This window comes from Mastomys coucha, unplaced genomic scaffold (genome assembly GCF_008632895.1).
Source record: "Mastomys coucha isolate ucsf_1 unplaced genomic scaffold, UCSF_Mcou_1 pScaffold23, whole genome shotgun sequence".
In the NCBI taxonomy this organism is placed as follows: Eukaryota; Metazoa; Chordata; class Mammalia; order Rodentia; family Muridae; genus Mastomys; species Mastomys coucha.
Window position 1 is genome coordinate 100,607,673 of NW_022196906.1, and position 10,748 is coordinate 100,618,420.

At 44.4% G+C, this 10,748-nt stretch overlaps 1 protein-coding gene across 7 annotated transcripts in view; it reads left to right on the forward strand.

Moving 5' to 3' along the window:
• Positions 1 to 10,748, forward strand: part of Dcaf1 (DDB1 and CUL4 associated factor 1) — a 72,109-nt gene extending 61,361 nt beyond the window's left edge. For 3 of the 7 annotated variants that reach the window (XM_031343667.1, XM_031343665.1, XM_031343668.1), the window contains exons 23-24: positions 4,201 to 4,453; positions 10,496 to 10,748. In XM_031343667.1, coding sequence (XP_031199527.1) covers positions 4,201 to 4,453; positions 10,496 to 10,554 — 312 coding nt within the window. In that variant the 3' untranslated portion in view covers positions 10,555 to 10,748. Of the gene's footprint in view, positions 1 to 4,200; positions 4,454 to 6,414; positions 6,527 to 10,495 lie in introns of all 7 variants that reach the window. The other 4 variants (XR_004111390.1, XR_004111391.1, XM_031343666.1 and 1 more) reach the window with 4 other exon arrangements.

Sequence of the window (10,748 nt, forward strand, 5' to 3'; positions counted from 1 at the left end):
ACAGCTGTAGTCTTTTAAGGTAGTCAGTCCGGGACGACAGGTGCTAAGGAAGTTAGGAGTGTGAAGTAGGCAAGTATGGCACGTTTGGGATCTGACAGTAGGGCTGTGACTGAATGTTGAAAATTCAATAGTTTGTCAGTTAATTACTGTTAACCTTAAGTTTATTAAGAACAGTCTGGCTAAGGGACGAATGCAGTATATGTCTTGGAAAACACTTCTCAGATGACTCTGATGCTCACACTTGAGAGGCAGACCTGATTTAATCAAAAACACTTCATTTAATGAGATTCAAAGAAATTGGCATTTGGTAGATTTGCAGTAATTGGCCATTGCTTTTTTAAAAACATTCTATATTGTAGAATGTCATAGGGCCCTTGGGATGTTTAGCTCATGAAAGGGACTCGATAATACAGGGCGGAGACACAGCTGACTGGTAGGCATGAGGGCAGCATACGGAAAGGAGGAGGTGTTGGAGACCCCAGTTTTTGAGAAGCAAGTTAGCTGGAGATGAAGCCAAGGGAGTGGGATAATTAATTGAAAGTAAGTTTCAGTTTGACTTGGTAACTGAGAGACAAGGTTCTAGTTGTTAGAAGCAGCCAGAGCTCGGTTGTAAAATTATATGAGGTTTTAAATTTCTTTGTGTGAGATGATATGCACAGGCAGAAATAATAAAAATGTGCTTAGGCAAAGAAAGTCTGGAAAAAAGGATCAGGCTAGCAGTGAAGTTTAGAAGCAGGTCAGCTGGCGACAGTTTACTACAGAGGCTTAGAGTTGCGGTTCAGGTTTTGATAGTCTCTAAGAAGGGTTCCGTGTCTATAAAGAACTCACTCTTTGAACATTGCATGTACATCAAGTACTCTGCAAAGCTTAGATAGATGCACATAAATTAAACAAGGGAAACAAGCAAAACACTTAACCAGGTATGGCAGTGAATAACTGTAATCCCAGTGCTGGGAAGGTGGATCTCTATGAGTTTAAGAAAGCTACATAGTAAGGCCCTGTTTCAAACAAACCAAAACAACAATAACAACTCCTTAAAAATTACCCCACAGTTGGTCTTCATGCTGATATATAGTTTGGACTCAATGGAGGCAGCTTGAGTCCAGAGTACATCATAGACAGTGGAGTGGAATAGGCAGAAGCCAGTTGTCCCTGTGTGAGAAGAAGAAAGACCAAGTGACTAGTGGAGTAGTGGTGGTTGAGTCCCTGGGACCCAGTCATGGTCTTGATTCCTTTTCAACAGTAGATAGGTGGAAGGCTCCTGATGCCAAAATACTAATGAGAGATTGTTAGGTTAAGGAGCGGAATCTCTGCATAAGAAGTCAGCAGCAGTGGAGAAAGTGTGAAAGTGTGTGAGGCAGGGATGTGAAAAACACACATTCTTCCTGGGTGGATTCAGGCTGAGAGTAGGAAGCTTGCCAGAGTCAAGTGTAGGACAGAGGAGTGAGGGTTTGCCTTTGATCTGGCAGGGGGAGGTTGTTTCTTATAGGCTTTGAGGCTTTGGATAATCATAAAATTGACTTACTAGTAGTTTTTAAAATGGCTTGGTCCTAGCCGGGCAGTGGTGGCTAGGACCTTTAATCCCAGCACTTGGGAGGCAGAGGCAGGCAGATTTCTTGAGTTTGAGGCCAGCCTGGTCTACAGAGTGAGTTCCAGGAAAGCCAGGGCTACTCAGAGAAACCCTGTCTCGAAAAAAAAAGGGGGGGGCCTGGGCCTCAGTTCCTCTAAAGTGTCTTTAAATCCTCAGTGAAGACTTAGGAGACTTAGAACAAAAGCCAAGAGTTCACATCTGGAATCAACGGAAACCTTTTAGATAGAGAAGAAAGGCTCAAGATGTCATTCAGAGTGGATACAACAACTTCCTCCTCAGTCTGTTCCCTTCTAACTGACCTTCCAGAATTAAGGAGTCAAGATCCTACGCCTAAAAGCTTTGCTTTATAGATCCTGGAGTTTAACCTCTGCTTTATTTGTTCTCCAGCATTGCTCTTGATTTGGAAACTTCTTAATTCTTCTTGGTCAGCCAAGCTTGAATTTGTTGACTAATGCTTAGTAGAGCAGTAAACATAGTACCTCAGCTGTGGATCTTTAAAAGTTACCTTATCTTTGGCTGGGGTTGTATAGTGGTAGAGTACTTTGCCTGGCACGAATGACATCCTGGTTTGTATCCTAGTCTAATATCTTCTACTCCATATCCTATATCCCTCCCTCCACCCCACCATCCCCCCCACCCCCCACCAAAAAAAAAGCTTCAGAGTACGCTATTATAATTTATTTGTTTGTTTTTGACAGGTCTCATTTGTCATAAAATTTAAACACACTTGTTTTGTTTTAGAGAGACATATGGTCCTGGATTATTTCTTCTTTGTTTATTTTTAAATCAGTTCTTTGTTAATAGATGAGAGCTAATTTTGGTCAAGGCCATGGAAATGAGCCTGCAGAGGAGCTGAAGTTATGATCTGATAAGCACTTTGGGTTTTTCCTGACTTTGGCCTCCTTTTGTTTATCTTTTATTTGTGTGAGCTTGGCTGTTATTCACTCCCTGCTTTCTGCAGACATTTTTAGCTCCTTTCAGATGGGTCAATGCTTAGCCATTGATATGTAGCCACAGGTATAGAATTGTGATTCAAGTGATCACACGCGCACATGTACACATTAGGATTACTGGATATCATTAGTTTTCCCCATGTAGCCACCATAAATGGTTGAAAAGTCTAAATCACTGTGTCAAACAGCTTCTCAGGAGGTTTCTATGGGTGGGCGATGGCTGGTGAGTGAAGTGCTACCAAAGAAGCATGACCTGAGCTCGGGTCCTAGAACCGCATAAAGCTGGGTAAGGTAACAAGCAACTGTAATCCCATAATTCCTATAGTGAGGGGCCAAGGGGGAGGTGGAGACAGGAGAATCCCCACAAGCTTGCAGACCAGACCTAGATACAGTGGCAGAAGAACAAGAGGTCCTGTCTTAAAGAAGATGGAAAATGATCAACACTTGTGGTTATTCTCTGACATCCACAATATATGCATGGGCACATGGGTTTTCTTTTCTTTTTTTTTTTTTAAAGATTTATTTACTTTATGTGTATGAGTACACTGTAGCTGTACAGATGGCCGTGAACTATCATGTGTGTGGCTGCTGGGAATTGAACTTAGGAGCTCTGCCGGCCCGCTCACTCTGTTTGCTCCGGTGTAATCCACTGTAGCTGTCTTCAGATGCACCAGAAGAGGGCGTCAGATCTCATTATGGGTGGTTGTGAGCCACCATGTGGTTGCTGGGATCCGAACTCAGGACCTTCAGAAGAACAGTCAGTGCTCTTAACTGCTGAGCCATCTCGCCAGCCCTACATGGGTTTTCATCTGCACTAACACTAGAGAACACACACCAGAGTCCTCAAAGCAGAGCTGCTTGTTAATGGGTCTGGGTATACTATAGCTCTGATGCTTTGCTTTGTTGTGGTACTAGGGTTTGAACCTAGGGCCTCGTCAACAAACTGCTTGTTTTTTAAGTGAGTGGCAGGAGATTTAGAATCCAGAGAAAATGCTTTACTGGTTTTCCAGTAGGTTTCATACTTTTGGTAAATTACAGTAGAATAAAAGAACAGATAAGTGTGCTGTCCATCCATCCATCCATCCATCCATCCATCCATCCATCTATCTATCTATCTATCTATCATCAGTTTGTAACAGGAAAGGTAGGCCCGTTTATTCTGTTTTGTATGCCTGGTTTGTTGAGACGTTCGTATTGAGTGCTCAGCAGCACTGATAGGTGTCTGCCTCTTATGTAGGATGGAGGACATGAGCTGAGGGATTTAGGAGCTGGCAACCCCGCCGCTGTGTTCTTTGTTTTGCTAGAACATGGGACTTTAGGTTTCAGGACCTTCTGTCCAGTGTCTGAACTCAGTTCACTCACTTTGGCTGATGCAGGAAGCAGAAGAATCCCTCTGGTCTTTTGGAGTTATCAATGGCTTGAGACATCGGTGAGGCAGGTTTTCTCTTTCTTTGCATAAGAGCTATATAAGCAGTATGCCCTTGTCAGTAACTCTTCCTGAGCCAGCTTTGAATATGGATGCCTGTCCCAGTCACCACTGACAAGTCTGTTGCACTAACAGTTTATTCCTCTGTCCCCTTGGATAGGAAGCACCACATGGCTCATACGGATTAAGGCTTTGTGTTTCTCCTAATGGACTTCATGCTCTCTCACCAGGAAGAGGAAGAACAGGAGGAAGAGGATGATGATGAAGATGATGATGATACTGATGATTTAGATGAACTAGACACTGACCAGTTGCTGGAGGCAGAACTGGAGGAGGATGACAACAATGAGAATGCAGGAGAGGATGGAGACAATGACTTCTCTCCCTCTGATGAGGAGTTAGCAAACCTTCTAGAGGAGGGAGAGGAGGGGGAAGATGAAGACTCTGATGCAGATGAGGAAGTGGAACTGATCCTGGGGGACAGTAAGTATAGGGCAGAGTTTGGGATGAGCCTTGGCAACCAGGGCCAGGTCCCTCCTCTTGTACCAACCCATTCCAGAAGCCAGCTGTGCTTGAGTTCTGCTGACCCACCACTCTGGCCCCTGAGGAAAAGCTCTGAGGCATTAGTCACCCTCTTCTCCTGTCAGACTCTATAGCCATGAGGTGGCTCCCTCCTCTCAACTTTTAAGCAAAGGTTTGTCCACTTTTCTGTCAGAACAAAGGCAATGCTTTTTTGCTTGTGGTCCCTATTGCAGCCTTAGATCCACTGTAGTGATGAGAAGCAATCACAGTCCAAACATAAATTGATGTTTATAGCTGTGTTGCAATAAAACTTATTTACAAAATAGGTAGTGAGCTCACAGTTTTTGAATTCCAGCTTTAAAGGATTGGGCTTAGGAAGGCAGAAGCATGCATGTCACTGAGGGTCGGGCTGACGTTAGTTTGAAGCAGCTTTATACAGGCTGCTTGGCTTCCAGAACTGTTGTGTACAGACTGAGGGCCTTGTGTGGGAGAGCCCTTTCCTGGCTGCTTTTGGCCAGACTTTCCTGAAGGCTGAAGAACAAATGCATCTGTCCTGTTCATTTCACCCTACCCTACTTCTTGTTCTAAACTCTGAAGAACAAACTCCAGTTTGTATAGTAATTTCCCACTGGTGGATTTCTGAAGCCATTCTTACCATTGCTAATGAATTCCCGAATAATCAGCTTTAAGACTGGGCAGACACCAACCTTGCACCCTGATGTGTTTCTGTCGCCACGAGAGCGCCACTGTTAGCAGTTCTGCTAGCTATCTCCTATTGCTGCCTGCCTTAGACGAGTGATTCCTGTCTCACTTAGCTGGCATACCCAGCATTCCTCTAGGCATGGTACGTACTGTGTCTAAGAATAATAGCCACGCATCACGGAGGGCTGTTCACATATAATTCAATTAAAAATTAGATTCTCATTTCCAAATGCTCTGTAGCTTATGTTGCTACTGTACTGAGCAGTAAGAACACACACATTCATATCATTTTATATCGTGGCAAAGTTGTGTTGTGGTGGCCTAGGTCAAGCAAACTTAATGGTGCTCCATCAGACAGCCTCCTGTTTGTGATCATGTTTCCTGGTAGGAGAGAGGTGGGTAGCAGTGTGTTTAATATAGATACTTATGTTACATGTACTATGTAAACACAATACTGCTCCTCTACCTGATGTAAGTTCATTTTCTTTCCGACAAATATTAATTATGTGCTTGTAGAGTTGGTGCTGACAGTTGATTGCCTTAGGAGAGTCCTCTTACCATATTTGAAGAAGGTCTTGGTGAGAGTGGGGTTGCTTACATCCACCTAGCTGTGGTGTATCATATTCAAAGGTTGAGGTGGTTCTGTGGGTTAGCCCCTGGCCATGACCTCTGAGGGCTAGATAAGAACCCAGGGACATACTAAATAAAGCTTCAATAGTGAGGTATTAGAGACAAATATTTACCTCCCTTCAACAGGTTAGTAATGCAGGTTAAGTGGCTCAGTTCACTGGAGCCACCTGCACTTGTAGGAGTCTCACTTGATTTGTTTTTGTTTGTTTGTTTGTTTGTTTTGAAGTTAAAAATACTTTACCAAAACCCAAGATTTAAAGATGTTTCCAGATAGACAAGACAGACTAGTCAAAAAGCTGCTTTTGGAGGAGAGACTCAACAAAGTTAGTCTTATAGAGTGGCAGCATTATCATTGGGTGTTCCATTTTGGTTTGGTTGGGCCTTTTCCTCCCCAAGCCTACTTAGAGTGAGAAGTGGCTGGTTAGAATATTCTCAAGAACCGAGTTCATGCTTTTAACTAGTACAGTGAGGTCTCCATAAAAAGGGGAGGGGGTAATCTAGACAATGAAAATAAAAGTACTTCCCCGTCAAAGATAAAAGAAAGAAACCTTCCTCCCCACTCTAACCCTGACAACTGCCTTCATTCACAGGGCTGTGTACTTATTCCATGATGGGGCAGTGAATGAGAGCAGAGAGCCGCCACCAGTGCCGGTGTCCCAACAATCCAGATGACACTTCCAGCTTCTGCTCATGCTTACAACAGTAAATGAGACATAGATGTGCTAATGTGCATTTAATCACCAGAGGAGCGAAGATATCTGGGCTTTTTTTATTCTGTAATGTTTCTAAGCCTCTACCGATTAAATACAAAGAAAAATGGAAGGAGTCTTGGCAGAGCAGCAGGGACCCCCACGTGGTCATGAGACTGGGTTGAACAGTTACTCAAGCAAGAAGCCTGATCTGTGCTCCAGCTTTTTCTAGGGCTTGGACTTGGCTGTTTTCATAGTAGAACTATGCACATTCCTAGTGCTGGGGACCACTTGCCTTTCAGAAATGTTAGCTAATCCTAGCTTGCTTGCATTGGGATGATACATTTTGGTCATGAAACATACTTCTAAGTTCTACATTGGGTCTTGCTGTGGCAGACAGTTGACATTTAAGCATCTCTTTGAGGGGGACTCCTGGCAGCAGTGACCATGTGGTTAATATGCATTGCCCTCAGCTATTTATGACACTTCGATGACCGACACGGGCTCAGTCAACAGTACTTGGATTTATGGGGCAGCGTGGTCATCTCAGATCCTGAGTTCGCCCTGACCACCTAACATGGTTTGCTTCCTGGCCCAGGTTGGCCTCAAGTTCCCCAGTCCTTCTATCTTCACTTTATGAATGCTAGGATTACAGGCATGTACCACCACACCCAGCTTCAGGTTCTCCATTCCTAATTTGAATATAAGCCCTCTCAATTTGTATTTGGTAACAGTACACCCTCCTTTTGACTTTCTGAAAGTTAACTCTCTTAAAGCAAAGGTAATCTGGAAAACTCTTTAAGTTATGAGAATATTGTTACTATAACCTGGGTATAAATACTGACATAAAATACATGACATTTGGACATTTCTGCTTGGACTCTGAGGTGGAGACAGAGTGTTCACCTGCAGGTTGTTGTGTATTGCTCTTCCCTATGTTTTATGGGCTGTCTGTTGTGGATGTTGCTCTCCCTCATGGCTGTCAGTGGAGCAGACTAACTGTACTAAACCCTCATTTACATGTATTATCATCACAAGCTTCATTCTGCTTGTCTGGAGGAATGCAACCTTCCTGAATTTGCCACCTTAGGGTCTGGTGAAAGTCATGGAAACCATAGCCATGGGTCACCATGTGACTGCACAGGCCCTGGGTCATCCCAGGGTATAGCTCGAGATACAAACCTGTCCTTGAAAGAGAGGCATGTTGTCTTCGGGGTCTTTTTGTCTCTGCTTCTGGAGACTCCTCGCTCTTAAACCTGGATATTGTAAGGCAACAGCAGCTCAAAACACTGGAGGGATTATTATTATAGTTCATTTGCCTTTGCTGCAAAGACTTTTCAGAATGAGAGGTCCTGACCAGAAGTTGGGGATTGGGTCACTGCAACATTTGGAGCTGAGAAAAGGCTAGGGCAGGTAGATGAGAGGAGCCTTGTCTGACCCCTGGCTGCTATGTGAGGAAGGCTGCTGTGGTGGCCAACAAGCAGTGTCCCGCCCTTAGATGGGATGGGAAATCTTGGCTCTTTTTTTTTTTTTTGCTGTGGGGCAGAGGGTTGAACCCCTTAACCCCTTGTCTTTCTGGGGGGGGTGTGTCTCAGGCAGGTGGGCCTGGCATTGTTGGCTTGCCTGTAATGTAATCATTATAGTGTCCTTTGAGGTCTGCAGAGGTATCTGGCAGGGCAGTGCTGTGGCTCTGGGGAGTAGACAGTGCCTGCCTTCTTGAGTTTTTGTCTCAGAGGGACTGCTGGGTCATGGTCTGTTTAGGTTCAAGTGTCAGGTTTTCACTGTGTCCATGCCATTGTGTTTCCCACTCCTTGCCATGTTGGGCCACGTTTGGCCATGTTTGTTTTCCCTTCCTTATCTTTCCCTTCCTTATCTTTCAGTTACCTCAGAGAGGCTGGCAAAGCTTTCCACTTGTTCATACCCATTTCTATGGACAAACCATAGCCCAGGTGTTTTAGGGCCCAGGCTATGTTGCCCATGTTCCTGGGAACCTTATGAAAATATTTCCATAGATTTGTTATTATTCAAAAAATTGTTAAGGGGTGGAAGAGATGGTTGAGTGGTTAAGAGCACTTGTTCTTGCAGAGTCTGGGTTTGATTGCCATCACACAGTGAGGGCCCTTAGCCATCTGCGATGCTGGTTCCAGGGCTCTGCTGCCCTCTTCTGACCTCCTTGGGTGGGCACCAGAGACACGTGTTGCACATCCACATGCACTTTTTAAAAATTTTTAAATTATGTTTAGAGAGAGCATGCTTTCCAGTGTGTGGAAGTTAGAGGAGGGCAGTTTGTAGGAGTTGTTGGTTCTCTACAGGGATAGAACTCCCTGCAGAGCTGGTATCAGGGACCTTTGCTTTACAGATACACTTTACCGGCCCTTTTTCTTTCTTTTTTTCTTTCCTTTCTCTCTCTCTCTCTCTCTCTCTCTTTTTTTTTTTTTTTAGATTTTTTTCGAGACAGGATTTCTCTGTATAGCTCCAGCCATCCTGGAACTTACTCTATAGACCAGGCTGGCTTTGAACTCAGAAATCCGCCTGCCTCTGCCTCCCAAGTGCTGGGATTAAAGGTGTGTGCCACCATTGCCTGGCCTTTACTGGCTCTTTTTCATGGTTTCTTGAACAAACTAGGCTTTTAGTGTTAGCAGTTCTCTTTGACTTTGACCAGACAGGCATGGTGTATTTTGTCTTCAGGATCCTTTAGTTGAGGGAATAGTTAGGACAGGGTTTCACTATATCCAGGCTGGCCTTGAGCCTGAGCTTTAGTCTTCCAGGGATTGTAGATGTGTCCCTGCAGTTGTCTCTGGCTTTGAGAGGCTCTTTTGTGACCACTTAGTTTCATTACTCAATGGATCCTTCTAGGAGTACTGTTATAAGATTTATTTTTTATGCTCTGCATGAGTACACCACCATTACTCCTTCCAGACACACCAGAAGAGGGGATCAGACCCTATTACAGATAGTTGTGAGCCACCATGTGGTTGCTGGGAATTGAACTTAGAACCTCTTGAAGAGTAGTCGGTGCTCTTAACAGCTGAGCCATCTCTCCAGCCCTAGAAGTATTGTTCATTCCTTGAGTTCATTCCTTGCCTGCAAAGTGAATCAAAGGCCCTCCGTCTTTGTTCCTTCTAGCTTCCTACTTGTTTGCCATGGATGGCTTTTTCAGTAGCTACATGACAAGGGATGAGTCCTAGGATCATCTGCCTTTGTAGGCTTCTGAGGACTGGAGGAAGAGATTCAGCCTGCCTCTTACCTTTAAAAATAAATATTAGTGTATTCATATAAGATATCCATCATGGAAGTATGGGAGCCTTGTGTACAAAGGCTACTGTAGTGAAAAGGTGAACATGCCGAGCATCTACCTGCCACGCCCATTTGATCTGATCAGAATATAATTTTATTTGTACCGTCTTTGTGTTGAATGTTAGGGTTCTTAAGAATTGTTTAACCTTCATATTTGGTACTTTGAATGGTTGACTTTGTTCCTCCTGATACCTTCTCCAGATCCCCTAGTAACATTTTGTTTTAAAGACAGGGTTTTACTCTAAAACCCATGGTAGTCTGGAACTCTAAGTTACTCTGCATCCTCTCTTTTACCTCTTCCTCCGGCCAGGCTTATGGTCCTGCCATAAGGACACAATAGGCTTGGGGCCGGGACCTCTGTGCTCCGTCAGCCCTGTCCCTTTGCAGCCCAGTGGCCCAGGAAGAGGCTTGGGGCCATTTACTTGATCCCTCTGAGGCATCCCAGGCAGGAAGCAGGGCTTCTAAGTTCGGGTCTTTTGAGAGGCAAGAGAGCCAGAGATCCCAGGGGTGGCCATTGTTGCCAGCAACAGGCGTATTCTCTGGAGTCAAGCTCCAAGGAGTTAATTGATGTGTTTTCTACTTTCTGGAAAGTGGTAATTAACCCTGCTCAAGCATAAGTGTGTTGAATGTAGGAGTTTCCTACAATCCTAGCACATAATCGTCTCTCCCTTCTCTTACCTTTCAGCAGACAGCTCGGACAACTCTGATTTGGAAGATGACATCATCTTATCTCTGAATGAGTGATGTGCCATTCCTACTTGGAAGAGAATCTTGGCAGGCGAGAGAAACTGAGGGAATTCAGAACACCTGCCCTTTGCTGCCTCCCAGGGCTCTCAGTTAAGGAACTGTATGCCCTGTATTCAGAGGACTATGATTTAAAAGTCTCCCTGGAATCCGAGGGCCCTTCTAACACCAATACCACACACACACACCAATAC